We start from the raw sequence: 14670 nt of genomic DNA, 5'->3' as shown, positions 1-14670 counted from the left end.
AATTCACAAGTGACATTTTGCTGTCACCGCTGAGGTCCCCTCCTTCCCGAAATACCATTCCCACTTTGTCTACACATGTGTCTTATATGCCTCATCTCTGCCTCCCTCAGTTACCCTTCCTTATCCTTTGCTGGTTCCTCTTCTTCTCCCTGACTTGTCATTGCTGTGACAAGACTCAGAATTAGGATATTTGCCCATCAGGTGCTGATTCCATGACAACCAGGGAGGTGGTTTGTTAATGCTGAGAATGAGATGCCAATGAAGGTGAAACCCATGATATATGGTTTGGTTCGCAGGCTCAGGCAACAAGAAGGATGTGGTCTTTCTCATTGATGGGTCCCAGCGTGCTGCCTCTGAGTTTCAATACATCCGCAACCTCATTGAGAGAGTGGTGGACTCGCTGGACGTGGGCATTGACACGACCCGGGTGGCAGTCATCCAGTTCAGTGAGGGCACACATGTGGAGTTCTTGCTCAACGAATACTCCAGCAAGGAGGAGGTGCAGAATGCGGTGAGGCGGCTGCGGCCCAAGGGCGGGCGGCAGATCAACGTTGGGAATGCCCTGGAGTTTGTGTCAAAAAATATCTTCAAGAGGCCACTGGGGAGCCGGATTGAGGAGGGCGTTCCTCAGTTCCTGGTCCTCATTTCATCTGGAAATTCTGGGGACGAGGTGGACGACGCGGCAGTAGAGCTCAAGCGGTATGGCGTGGCACCATTTCCCATTGCCAGGAATGCGGACCAGGAGGAGCTGATTAAGATCTCCCTGAGCCCTGAGTACGTGTTCTCAGTGAGCACCTTCCGGGAGCTGCCCAGCCTGGAGCAGAGGCTGCTGACGCCCATCACAACCCTGACCTCACAGCAGATTCAGCAGATGCTGGCCCGAGCTCCCTACCCTCCTCCTGGTAGGTTGGAGTGTATTGTTGTTGCAGCTCTCTGAGTGGTTTTGAGATATATATATATATCTATATATATATATATATATATATATATATATATATATATATATTAAAAAAAAGGTTCAAAGATCCATTGTCCTCAGGACAAGTTAATTTAAAAAAAGGCACACCTGTTGTTGAGCCACTTGGGCCTATTGCTTGTGGCCAGGAAGAAGGAAGCATAGGACGGCGAACCACGGATAGCTCAGTGTTGGAAAGGATTTCTGATAGGTCTCAAGCTTATGGTAGGTGAGTCTGTGGAACACTTGAGGAAGTGGGACTTTGCCAGGATCAGATGTTGTTAAGAAATGAAAGGAATTCTGTGATTGGGTGCCTTGCTAAATCTGATGGCTAAAGCTATAATTGGTAAAGAAGCAGTGATCATTCCTATGAGCCAGGACAGAGGGGTGTTTGGTTATTTTTGTCTTCTTTTTGTCAGTGTTCACATAGGATTCCAGCATGACCTCATCTTTGTCTTGCTCCATGGTGGCCACAGTGTGGCTTTCCCTGGTGTTGATGTTCTCTGAGGCCTGGCTGTGTGTGCCAGGAGAGATTTCCTCTTTCTTAGTATAAACATTTCAATTCCAAGACTTACTCACCTTATGCTGTGCTGTTTCCACTATAAGTAGCTGAGTGATTTATGAAGCAAAATACAGGTTGAATTTGTGGAGTGGAAACATATGAGTAGTTTAATACATGGCATCCAAGAAGTACCTAGAACACCAATTAAGAGGAAAACAGGACTTTCTTATTGATTTTATAGTTAAAAAACAAACTCATGTAAAGAAATAGAAATGGTAATATTGAAAATAAAAACTTTCTATAAATCTTAGAGAAATGTGAGCAAAAAAGAAATACTATGACTGTAACACATGGGGAGCTGTAGTGGCCCTCTGGGGGACAGTTGGGATTACCTGGTGGTCAGCAGTGAAGTGGTGAGCATGAGTGGGAATGGACCTTTGACCTCAGCTGCTTTTCTCTTTTTGTACAACATATTGGTCTGGATGATCTCAGCTCCTTATGGTGGTAACAGTTCATGACTCTGTAGATTATGGGTCAGGGATTTGTTTCTAAATATCACTTTTATTTTAGAAATGAGTTATATTCCATACCCCAAAGCCAAAATTAAAATTGAGTAAAGTCAGAAAGTCTTGGAGACCTTAAAATACATCAAGAAATGGATACTGTTTAGGCGAAAAAGACCCAATTTTAATGATTAATTTTAAAAAGTCCAAGAAATAAACACCAATGACTCAGATCATAGTTTTAATGTTAATATTATGGTGCAATACCACACCAAGTCCAGAATAAAATACAAACCTCAGAAACAAAAGCAGAAATCAAGATACATGGGTGCCAGCCATGCACTGAGCTTTCCTCTTCTTTTCTCCCAGCTGCCGAGAGTGATGCTGCCGACATTGTCTTCCTCATTGACAGCTCTGACAGTGTGAGATTTGAAGGCATTGCACACATCCGAGACTTTATCATCAGGATTGTCCAAAGGCTCAATGTTGGCCCCAATAAAGTGAGAATTGGAGTTATGCAGTTCAGCAATGAAGTCTTCCCAGAATTCTACCTGAAGACCCATAAGTCCCAGGGCGCTGTGGTCGATGCCCTCCGCCGCCTGCGGTTCAAAGGCGGGTCTCCACGGAATACCGGCATAGCTCTGGAACATGTGGCAAGAAATTTCTTTGTCAAGTCTGCTGGGAGCCGGATAGAAGATGGGGTGCCCCAACACCTGGTTCTGATTCTGGGTGGAAAATCCCAGGATGACATTTCCCAGTTTTCACAGGTGATACGCAACGCAGGGATTGTGAGTTTAGGGGTAGGAGACCGAAACATTGACAGAACGGAGATGCAGACTATCACCAATAACCCCAGACTGGTCTTCACAGTGCGAGAGTTCAGAGATCTTCCCAATGTAGAAGAGAGGATCATGAACTCATTTGGACCCTCAGGGGTCACACCGGCACCACCGGGAGTGGACATACCCTCTCCCCCTCGGACAGGTATGAACTGTGGAACCCATGACTGAAGAGTATGACATCAATTGCTTTCCAATTGAGAAATGTAAATAGCATTTATTTGAATAATTTTCATCTTGTAGGGTTGTTGCTGCATATAGTATTAGAAAGTAACTACTAGCATAAAAATCAGTTGAAATTGTAGAAGGAAATATCCTAGGAAGCATATGGTCACTTTTTCTTCCATGAGACTTCCACAAGCTTCAGTAAGGCTAATGTAGCCCCATTGAAAGGTTCAATGAAGGTGCTTTGAGGAGTAACCACAGGCTTGTTGACTCTCAGAATAGGACAACATCATTGAAGTTGGCCAATCCATGACCTTCTCTACTCTGATCTTGACCACTTGACATAATTGGGTTATTACCCCAAATGTTACTGATTTTCAACAGTGTCCCACAAAGCTCTCAGCATACTGGCATGCCACCCTTCAAAGGCGGGGGTCTGCTTTCCATTTTCCAATTTGTATCTGAAGCCTTTCCTGGCTCTGCCTCTAGCACTTCTAGATGTCCCCTGACTTCTGTCAGATATCAACCTTTATTTCTGACCAGAAGAAAGTGTTCAATGGTATTTCCTAAAACACCTGAGGCTATGGACCACTGAATCCATTGTAGAGTACCATTTGGTATGGAATAACGGGAACTCAGTTTCATGGAGTTTCCGTGTTCTTTCCTTTTTGTTTCAGTGGTTTATCATTTTATCTTCTTGTCTTTAGCATAATGTGTTGAGGGCTGTGAATTCAGAAGCTATAGAGGCATGGGATTGAGCTAAGGTATTCAATGTAATAAGTTACAGGAATGTCTTATGTCAATTATTTTAATTTATAGTTTGCTTATTAATGTGTGGCTATGGAAACCAAAGTTCTCCTCCTTTTCATTCTGGCCCCTTTTAGATAAAAAGAAAGCCGACATTGTGTTCCTGTTGGACGGCTCCATCAACTTCCAGAAGAGAAGCTTCCAGGAGGTGCTCCACTTTGTGTCTGAGATCGTGGACACGGTTTATGGACAAGGAGACTCCATCCAGGTGGGGCTGGTACAGTACAACTCCGGCCCCACCGACGAGTTCTTCCTGAGGGAGTACTCCACCAAGCAGCAGATTATCGATGCCATCAACAAGGTGATCTACAAAGGGGGAAGGCACGCGAACACCAAGGTGGGCATTGATCACCTGCGGCTGAATCACTTCGTGCCAGTCGCGGGCAGCCGCCTGGATCAGCGGGTTCCTCAGATTGCATTTGTGATCACTGGCGGGAAGTCCACGGAGGATGCTCAGGAGGCGAGCCTGGCACTCACCCAGAGAGGTGTCAAAGTGTTTGCGGTGGGCCTGGGAAACATCGACTCAGTGGAGGTTGGGAAAATTGCGTCCAACAGCGCCACAGCCTTCCGGGTAGGGAACATCCAGGAGCTGTCGGAGTTGAAGGAGCAGGTGTTGGAAACTCTGGACGATGCCATGAATGAGGTCTTATGTCCTGGGGTGACGGATGTTTCCAAAGGTAAACATTTTCCTGAGCAGATTTTCCATCCCGTCTTGTTGATGTGACTTAGTGACCTAGGTCCCCAGCACTGGCCTGTGGCTTCCTTAAGCATCGTTTACTTCGGGCATTTCCTCATCTCCCTGAGGATTGGGTCCTGGTGGGCACCTAGCCAGGTCTCAGATGTTCTTCAATGAGTGGAAGCCTGCTTTTCATGCCCTTTTAAGATTTACCTTTTCTCCTTATTCTTTAATCCCCCAAATAATTCAGATGGTTCTTGTTTCTGTTTGTAGGCTTATTATATCAATTATGTGAGACCAGATTATTTGAGATCTCATGTTCAGGAACTTGGGAGGCATGTAAACAGCAACTATATGTCATGGCAAAATTGATTAATATCATGAAAAGAGCAATAGACTAAAATGGCCTACCATTCTGGTTCCTAACAGTCAGCACTGGTGTTCCCTGTGAGACAGGCTGGTCTAATTTCTTCTCAAAGCTCATCCTTAGAAGATTTCATTTTGCCCTTGAGCATGATGTCTGGCCCATGTCCTGTGCCTATACCTTGAACTCACCTGTGCAGCCCCTCTTAGAGCTCATTGCCTGCTTTTTCCCTTTACAGCCTGCAATCTGGATGTGGTTCTGGGGTTTGATGGTTCAAGAGATCAGAATGTCTTTGTAACTCAGAAAGGCCTCGAGTCTAAGGTGGACATCATCCTGAATAGAATCAGCCAGATGCAAAGACTCAGCTGCAGCGGTGGCCAGATGCCCACCGTGCGGGTGTCTGTGGTGGCCAACACACCATCGGGCCCTGTGGAGGCCTTCGACTTTGCCGAGTACGAGCCGGAGCTGTTTGAGAAGTTCCGGAACATGCGCAGCCAGCACCCCTATGTCCTCACAGCAGACACACTGAAGGCCTATCAGAACAAGTTCAGGCAGTCCTCACCCGACAGTGTGAAGGTGAGCAGGGCCCGTGTTCAGCTTCTTGTGCCATTTTTGGACTTTCCTGGTCAGGAGTGTGCCCTAAACACTCTTCACATTTGATGGGTTGCTGGTGCCTGTATTCAACACACACACACACACACACACACACACACACACACACACGTGATTTCCAGAAAAGACATTACAATACTAAGAGAGTGAGATAACTGCTCTTATTTTCATTGCTGCTTGTGTTTTGAATAAATCAAGTACTGCAGTTCCTTCACTTTCCACCTGTCTAACTGCACAAGAGCAAAGAGCTACAAACATGAAGTAGTTGGCCCTCATAGTTTTCTCAACTGTAAGATGAGGGACTTGAACTGGCTAAGCTCCCTTACCAGGCTCTGTGATGCTTCTTTTTAATTTCAGGTGGTCATTCATTTTACTGATGGGGTGGACGGAGATATGGCTGATTTACAAAAGGCATCGGAGGAACTTCGACAAGAAGGTAGATTCCGGGGCTTTCTAAACGGGAAGTGGAGATGTGGGGGAGGCAGACACACTGCTCTGCTGGGGAGACAGAAATTGCTTACAGAGTCCTTGGGGCAAGCTCCTCTTCATCAACTTGGCTCTCAGTTGCCTGTCTGGGGCTATGGGAAGGGGCTACCAAGGATGCCACAGACAAGTGCTGGCCTGGGTCCCACAGATTCTCAGACTCATCCAGGTGGTACAACATCTAGAAAGCATGGTGATATTGCAAAAGAACATGAAGATTTGCTTCATTTAGCCACATCCCATAAACTAGGGATTAATTTTGTAGCAGTTTGCAGTTATTAGAGCTCAACAAAACTACAGCATGAAGTAAACACATACTTTAATATAAAGTAAATAACAGTATACTTTCCAAATTAGGGTGACTGGATAAGCTGTGGTGCCTGTTAACAGAGGTAATATTTGTCTGTCCACAGTTTTGGACTTTGGTAGCTCTATCAAAAAGTGGATGTCCACAGCAGAGGGTTAAGAAGGACTTATGAAACATACATTATCATAAAAACATTTTGTGTATTGCTTTCCCCCCCAACCCCCCGAACCATGGAGATAAGATCGCTCCTACCTGATTTTGGAGATGTGGCATTTTAATTTTTCCACAGTATACCTGTGTGAGGTAAGACCAGAGTTTGAGAATTTATGCATACACTTCATGGTGTCTCTTCTTGTATTTATATTAACCAGTTAGTTGACTTACTGACACATCTGAGACCATTGCTCTGAGGAGTTCCAAGCACTTCAGATTGGTTGACTAGCTTGATTAAACATGTTTCAGTTACAGGCCAAATTACATACTGAAGTTTTCTTAAACAAACAAACAAACAAACAAACAAAACAACAACACACCAACCACCCCCCAAAAGATATTGTGGCTCTCAGCGCTTCAGCAAGCCCTTGGAAATGTGCCCATCCTCGCAGGTGTCCGAGCTCTGATCTTGGTGGGGCTGGAGCGTGTGGCCAACCTGGAGCAGCTGATGCATCTGGAGTTCGGGCGAGGGTTCATGTACAACAGACCCCTGAGGCTCAACTTGCTGGACCTGGACTACGAGCTCGCGGAGCAGCTGGTGAGATCAGTGCAGATGCCACAGTGTTTGGCTTCTCAAGGCAATGAAGTCAGGGAGATGGGCCTCTGGGTGGGTGATTTAACCCATTAAATACTTGGGACCTGCCTTGTTGCCATAACACATATGAGTCCTGGAATTAAAGATACTCGGGAGCTGGAGAGGCAGTGAGCTGAGCCACAGGTCCCCAGGTGTGTGATGTTGCTGCCTTGTCATTTCCTAGGCTCCCTTTCCTGAAAATTTTCATGCCTAATTGTTGAGAAGGCAAAGGGTTGAGATTGCCTGCTCCAAAACAGAAAGTGTCCTCAGAAAGCCTGCACGATGAAACAAGAATGTGCAGGAAAGGAGGATCACTTTTGGGCAGAGAAGTGCTTTGATTGCCTTCCCTTCCAATTTCCTCTGGAGCAAATGAGGGTGCCATTGGGACTCCCTCACCCTCAGGAGGTCAGCCTCTCTCTGCTGGAGACTTGGGAGTGCGGGTGGGGCCCTTGGGAGATGTGGGCTGAGTGGTTGACCCTGAAGTCCTTTGGTGGTGGCAGCAGTGGGACGTGGGATGCATGGACTCTACCCTCCCTCTCTCTGTCTTCTTCCCAGCACAGGAATTAGGATTTTTGAAAACTGGTGGGAAGATGTTGAGTTAGGGGATGAGTCTGGGATGTGAGAGACAATGAAAACTAGTAAGCTCATTGTCAGAAGCACATTTGACCACCATGGATTTAGCAGATGGACATGTATTTTGGGTCTGCACTTCACTTGTGAAGTCCAGGCCTGGGGTGGGAAGGGGCATCCATGGTGTGTGATGGGCCACAGAGGCACTGGTGACCCAGAGTCACGTGCTTGTGGCTAGAGGCAGCACTGCCTGTGTCTGCCCACACAAGGCTGCCCCCAGGCCTCCTCCAGGCTGGTGCCTTAGTCCATGGCCCTGACCATGGTTCTGAGGAAGAGCATATGGATATTCATTTTGGAACCACCTTCTCACCTGACCATCTGCAATTCATTTGTTTTGCTCCTTGGAGCTTAAAAACACATAAGTAATGCTTTCTATTTGAAACTTTGAAATTTGAATATTTCTAGAAGGTATGTCAGAACCTTCTAGAAATAAGGCCCAGCCTGAGGTGACATTGTGAATGAGGTTTATTCTACTTTGGTTGCTCTTTAGTCTCCTACTGGTGACTTCCCTCCCCTATCGTGATGTGACGGTTAAACCACTAAGCTGGTCTGTGAGTGAGCGTTGTGTGGGAGTGCCTTTATCTGATCGTGGAATCCACATTAGATCTTACCTTCAGGGCATATCTATGTTTTCTTTGGAGGCTTATTAAGACTTGAACTTTTTCATTATTTTTTGGCAGGACAACATCGCTGAGAAAGCTTGCTGTGGAGTGCCCTGCAAATGCTCTGGACAAAGAGGAGACAGAGGACCCATTGGCAGCATCGGGCCAAAGGTGTAGCAGCTTTGTCCTTTTCTTACACCTGAGGCTGGAATTCAGAAGTCCGTCTTCATGTTGGCTAGAGATGGGAAAGGGGAGGGGAGTGGGCCCCAGAAGATCCGATGAGCAGACTCCCTGTGGATAGTCAGCTGGGATGCTCAGGATCTGCCTCAGTTACAGGAAATGGACAGGATTTCTGGGTAGATCAGGAGCCTTAAAGATCCTGCTAGAAAGAATAATTTCACTGAAATAATGTGTAGAAAACTGTGACGTTCAGGGGAGCACCTAAAGCCATGCTGAATTTTAGCACTACTCTACTGAGAGGAGGGGGTGGGGCTCAGGAAGATGCTTACATACAGAACAGACACCTTCAAAACTCATGGATTTAACCTAGGAACCTATGTACTTTGTTTTAGGGTATTTCTGGAGAAGATGGCTACCGAGGTTATCCTGGTGATGAAGGTGGACCTGTAAGTGAAGTTGTTTTATTCCTGAAATTGTTATTCCCTCCTTGTCCCTTGTAGGGGTTGAATTTCAGAGTTCACAATCTGTTTGGTTATCCCACTGGGAAGACATTAATTTCTAACTTCCTTAGCATCTTTATTCAGATTTCTACATGATGGAAATAGCGTGATGGCCCAAACATGACCAGAGTGGCTATGGAGAGCGGGCTTCCACTCCTTCCATTCCTCAGGGAGGGGTTAGTGCCTCTGAGGCAGAGAGCCACCGGGTCTGGCATATTCAAAGTCTGCTAAGCTCCAATACTCAAGCTGAGATGGGAGTGAGTGGGAGCAGGGGACAGGGGGGCCCTAATCAGGCTGTAATCAGGTCGATGCCCTTTAGGGGAAGTCTCCCAGAGAAGGTTTGGATGGGCCATAGCCTCAGGGGCCAGTTGAGGGTGTACAGAGCCTTTGGGAAATGATACAGGGACAAACATGGTTCCAGAGGCTTTGAGACCCTAGAAGAAGGCCCAGCCCTGGAGTTAAAGGGAGCAGGTGAGGTCATGGGGACCCAGCTCCCAGTGCCAGAGTCAGGGCTGGGAACAGCCTCATTGGAGAGTCAGGAGCTGGGGCCATACAGAGAGGCAGTCTGGGCAAGCATTGTCTAAGGGGCCCAGGTCCCACCCAGAAATGGTGCCCAGAGGCCCCCTTCCTCCAGTTCAGCTGTGCACAGGGCCTGGGGGGCAGGAAGGCCGGGATCCCTCGGCTCAGGCAGCATTCCCGGCAGCAAATTTGCTTCGAAGGCAGGGCTTTCACTGAGCTGTGGACCCATTGGAGATGTGATGACCAAAACCTTTGTCTCTCCTGACAGGGTGATCGTGGTCCTCCTGGTGTGAATGGCACTCAAGGTTTCCAGGGCTGTCCTGGCCAGAGAGGAATAAAGGTACAGTCTGTGTGTGTGTGGGGGCTCTGCATGTGGGGGGACCACAGCATTGGCCTATCTGGGGGTAGGAGAGTCAGCAGTATGTACAAAAAGTGGACAGTTTCTCCACGTGCCACGGAGAGGATGGTGCTTGGGTCTCTCTGCTGTCAGCATCCAGCCACTGGGGCTTCTCCTGGGAAGACAGCCCACAGTCTGGTAGGTTCGGAGCACAGGCTGCACTGGGAAGGGAGCCTGGGAATGCAGAAAGAGTTTCCTATGGAAATAGGCAGCCGCCAGAAAACCATCACGAGGACAGACAGGATGTGGGCCAGAACAGGGAGAAGGCCAGTGCCAGTGGCTTCAGCCTGGGATTCCGGGAGGAGCCGGGGAGATGGGGCAACAAAAGAAAGGGAGAGATCACTGCACTTGCCAGTCCTTTGCATGAAATACTTATATTCAAGGGCTGATAAACTTTCTTCTCCATTTGCTGAAGTTTAAGAGTGGGTGCTGAAGGGAAGGTCACCAGACTGCAAAGTCACAGAGGGGCCTCCTGGTTCCTGGCTCTCAGGGACCACTCCCCTGACCAGGGAGCCAAACCAACCAGTGGCCAGGTCCAGGAAAATTAGCTTTATGACCTTTGTGCAATGGTGAGAGGATAACCCAAACAAATAAATCCCCAATAGTGAATTTTCAGCTAAGATGGCCTTCACTGGGGTTGGGGCAGCCCTCTCCTGTAGCTCAGGGACCAGCCTCCAAAAGGAGCTAATGTGTCTTCTTTCCTTACTTTCCAGGGCTCTCGAGGATTCCCAGGAGAGAAGGTACTCAGTTTGTTTTCCTTTTTCTATTGAAAACGTTCCCAGCACTTCTCATTTCTTCTTTGTCTGAAGGCCATCCACACTCACCTGTGTGTCTTGTCCCCTCCAGGGTGAATTGGGGGAAATCGGACTGGATGGTCTCGACGGGGAAGATGTGAGTGACTTTGTGCTCTAAGTCCTAGCAGCTTTGGTCCTGAAGATTCCAGGGACTGTACTCAGCCTCTGGAAGCCACTGTGCCAGAAATGACATGTTGTTGTTGTCTTTGGCAGGGAGACAAAGGCGTGCCTGGTTCTTCTGGCGAGAAAGGGAATCCCGGGAGAAGGGTAGGTGCATTTCCACTGCTGCTGGGATGGAGGGACATGTCACCGAGGGACTATGTCTCTCACTGATGTATGTGAAGACCACTTCCTCCGAGACCTCCCCTGACCTCCTCTGGGGCTGCCTCCTTGGCATCCCTGTGTCCCTGGCAGCTGTGACAGATTACATTATATTGTCTTGTTTGGAGACTGTGTCTCACAGGGCAGGGACTGAGTTTGTTTTGTTGCAAATAAATCCCAGTGTCTGCACAGAGGGGGTCCCTAATAAATATTTGTGGATTATCTGAACAAATCATAAATATTTGGAAGTAATTTTACCTTCATGGCCAAATGAGTAAATGCTTGACATTGGTCCATTTAAAACCTATGAGTTGAAGAATGGGGTTTTAAGAATGAGACAAAAATGTGTAATTCTATTTAGTGATTAAGCTCCACATGTGTTTTTTGTTAGGGTGACAAAGGACCTAAAGGGGACAGAGGAGAACGAGGAGATGCTGGAATTCGAGGGGACCCGGTAAGAATTCCTCACGGACATTTTAAGCCCTGAGTCTGGGGAAGAGGGCTGTGGGAACAGAGGGCTGAAAGGGGGAATTTTTCTTTTGATGCTGCTTTAAAACTTGTTGATAAAAGATGTGGTTTGTCATTTCCCCTCACTTTGGGGTTGCTGGGGACATGTTTTCTGTCTGGCTGTGGAGATAAGTGTTTGCAAGTCCTGTCCTGGGAAGACATGAGGATTTCCCTAAAATGTGGTCTCAGGTTTCTTTAATCGAGCTGGACTGGGTGGTCAAAAAAAATATGAGTGAGGACATGAATGCAAGACTCTGCACCAGCCCCACTAGACACAACCATTCAGGCAACATCCATCCCCCCCCCCCCCCCCCCCCCCCGGCCCTGACTGTGGATCGGCCAATCATTCTTAGCTCCAGGGAAGATGGGGCCTCGGGCCCTCTTGCCTAGACCTGTCTGGGAGGACAGAAGCCTGGCCCAGAGATGGTCATTTGCTTGCACTTACAGAATCAAAGATGAGCTACAAACATTTTTCTTTTCCTAAAGCAAACTTAGGGTGTCTTTTCCTGCCCATGAGGCTCATTCCCACAACCTGTGTTGTTTCCAGGGTGACTCAGGACGGGACAGCCAGCAGAGAGGACCCAAAGGAGAAACCGGAGACATTGGGCCCATGGTATGATGCTCCTCGTTCCTCGACTCCCTGTGCTGGGGGCCAAGACACAAAACCCACAGGGGGCCTTCCCTAGCCTGGGGGCCATGGAAGTGGCTTTTCAGGCTGTAGACCTAACAGGTTGGGAGCAGAGGGTTCCCAGAGCCCATGTGTGTCCCCGTGAAGGAAGTCTCCACTGGGAAATGGAACAACCCTTCCAAGAGGCCCCCAACCCCCCAGATGTTCACAGAAAGTGCTTTTCAAGCCAGAGCCTTGTGCTGTTGGAATGTGTCTGAGCATGATGCACCCACAAAGTTATTTGGGTGACCCCCTCTGTGTATCAATACCGTTTCCCATGATGTCTTGAACAAAATTGCCACATTTGATGCTCTTCTCTGCAGAGGAGAATCTCACGCCGTTTTCTCTCCCACACCAGGGCCTCCCTGGAAGAGATGGCGAGATTGGAAGGCCTGGAGATCCCGGCAAGGATGTGAGTGTCTTTGAGGGCTATGGGCTCCCTGATATTAAAGTGCCACCTAGATCCTAAACCCCCAAACCCTGCCTTACTTCTTATTAAGAAATTTCTGAAACTATTGTCATCCAAATCATGCCACTTAGAGAAATCTCTCATTCTTATCTTAGTTCTATACTTTGTCTCTTCTCCCTCCCCAAGACCTGCTTCTTTCCCAGCCCAGAAAACACACTGAACAGATGCTTTAAAAATATTATCTTTACTGTTTTAGGAAATTTGGCCATGTTTTATCCCACTAAATATTTAAAAGATCCAAATAAAGCATGAATCTGGGAGGGATGAGGGAATGAGGGCAGGAAGGCTGATGGGGTCATATGCTTATTGGTTTTATAACTGTTTGTGTGTGATGGTGTGTATGATGCTGTGTATGATGGTGTGTGTATGTGTGTGTGTGTGTGTGTGTGTGTGTGTGTGTGTGTGTGTGTTTTGCTGGAACCCAATCAATGAAACTAGACTCTTTTTTTCTAGAGAATTGCATCTTACAGTGGCTTTTAAAAATACATATATTTTATTGATTTTAGAGAGGAAGGGAGAAGGAGAGATAGAAACATCAATAATGAGCATCATTGATCAGCTGCCTCCTACACGTACCACACTGGGGAGGGAGCCTGAAACCTGGGGATGTACCTGATTGGGAATCGAACTGTGTGACCTCCTGGTTCATAGGTTGATACTCAACCACTGAACCACACTGGCCAGGCTCGCAGTGGCTTCTTAAACACATCAGAAATGTGAGCTGCAGTAGCTCATTGCATGCCTAATCTTTGTGTCTTGTTGATGAGTTCCTACCTAAAGCCAAAGGGACACTAAGTAGTTTGGAAACTTCTAGGGCCAAGGGGTACGCAGAGCTTAAGGTGGGAGAAGATGGCTCCTGTATGCAGAGGAGTGTTTGGGATTTGTAATCCTCAGGGGCCCATTCAGGATGCTGTGGGTGCCCAGCCATATCTCTGCTCAGAGACTAGCTGGGGCTGTGCAACCGGTTCCAGGTGGCAGCAATGTTTTAAGGGCTGAGCCATTGAACGGTTTGAGAGAGCATGTGAGGTGAGGGCTTTCAGAAGAAATTACTATCATCCATAGTCAGATGACATGCTGTGGGCATAATTTCGCTTTTAAAATTCAGAAGAAGACTTAATATCTGAAAATGCTCTCTTAATAGTTCTGAGTATTATTTTTGAATAATGCTGCTAAGCTAATAAAAAATAATGAAAAAGCAAAGAGGAGCTAACCAATTGTTATAATGTGCCATGTAACTGCTGGTGAGTAGAGTAGGCCTAAAACTGGTTTTCGTGACTGACAGTCATATAAACAGTTCGTTTTCATTCTATGCACAGGTGGACCCTTGGGTTTGAATTCGATACAGTCAAGGGCTCTTGTGGACTCAGTTGCTTTCTTTGTAGCAGGTTGAGGCCTGGCAGTGTGGCCTCCTCCTTCCCTGGGACCTTACTGTGTCAGGCCCAGGTCCAGACAAAGCACATTCTTCTGTGGGGCCACCTTGTTCTTCACATCACCCCCCCCCCCCCCAGCCCCCAGGGCTTCCACAGGCAGCCTCTGGCCTGAGCAATGAGTCATTGAGCACTGGTGGCCTCTGACATACTCTAGGCTGTCCCCTTTGGGAGGGGCCAGCCAGATTGCTACTCTGGAGGATTAACCTGGCCCCCGACTTGTCCATATGTTGTTCATGGAAGGAGGCCCAAGTCTTCCATTAAAGAAGCTGCCACAACAGTGAATAATAGCAAAAATGAATTAAAAAACAAACAAACAAACAAAAAAAAACAGCCACAAGAAGATCCCTGGGATGGCCTGTTGGGAGTGGAGACTGTGGTCTTTGGGTGATGCAGCAATCGGTCAAGCCCAGTAACCACCGGTTGTTACTGTCTCCAGAACACAACTCCTCACCTTGCAAAGATTTATCCAGGACGTTCCCATGTTCCCATCCCAAACCTCCTCACCACAGAGGAAGCAATCACAAGTGGGGGGGGGTAGCAGATTACTTACACAGTGAGCCCACATTTATTTGGACTGGGGGTCACCCCTAGAGCACAGACACAGATGTTCCCAAGACATGAGGCACCCCTGGGCTCGCAGGTTCACGCATGTGC

General features: G+C 47.5%; 1 protein-coding gene across 7 annotated transcripts in view; it reads left to right on the top strand.

Moving 5' to 3' along the window:
• COL6A3 (collagen type VI alpha 3 chain) overlaps positions 1-14670 on the top strand; it is a 72495-nt gene that overhangs the window by 30838 nt on the left and 26987 nt on the right. For 6 of the 7 annotated variants that reach the window (XM_036421270.2, XM_036421274.2, XM_045575832.1 and 3 more), the window contains 15 exons: positions 297-902; positions 2330-2944; positions 3849-4448; positions 5050-5387; positions 5781-5859; positions 6819-6964; positions 8311-8403; positions 8805-8858; positions 9700-9771; positions 10542-10568; positions 10675-10719; positions 10836-10889; positions 11335-11397; positions 11998-12063; positions 12476-12529. In XM_036421270.2, the coding sequence (XP_036277163.1) occupies positions 297-902; positions 2330-2944; positions 3849-4448; positions 5050-5387; positions 5781-5859; positions 6819-6964; positions 8311-8403; positions 8805-8858; positions 9700-9771; positions 10542-10568; positions 10675-10719; positions 10836-10889; positions 11335-11397; positions 11998-12063; positions 12476-12529 (2912 nt within the window). The remainder of the gene's footprint in view (positions 1-296; positions 903-2329; positions 2945-3848; positions 4449-5049; positions 5388-5780; positions 5860-6818; positions 6965-8310; positions 8404-8804; positions 8859-9699; positions 9772-10541; positions 10569-10674; positions 10720-10835; positions 10890-11334; positions 11398-11997; positions 12064-12475; positions 12530-14670) is intronic. The other variant, XM_045575831.1, reaches the window with a different exon arrangement.

This window comes from Pipistrellus kuhlii, unplaced genomic scaffold (assembly GCF_014108245.1).
Source record: "Pipistrellus kuhlii isolate mPipKuh1 unplaced genomic scaffold, mPipKuh1.p scaffold_m20_p_7, whole genome shotgun sequence".
Lineage (NCBI taxonomy): Eukaryota > Metazoa > Chordata > Mammalia > Chiroptera > Vespertilionidae > Pipistrellus > Pipistrellus kuhlii.
Note: the sequence above shows the minus strand (reverse complement) of the source record. Positions and strands in the feature narration are given on the sequence as shown.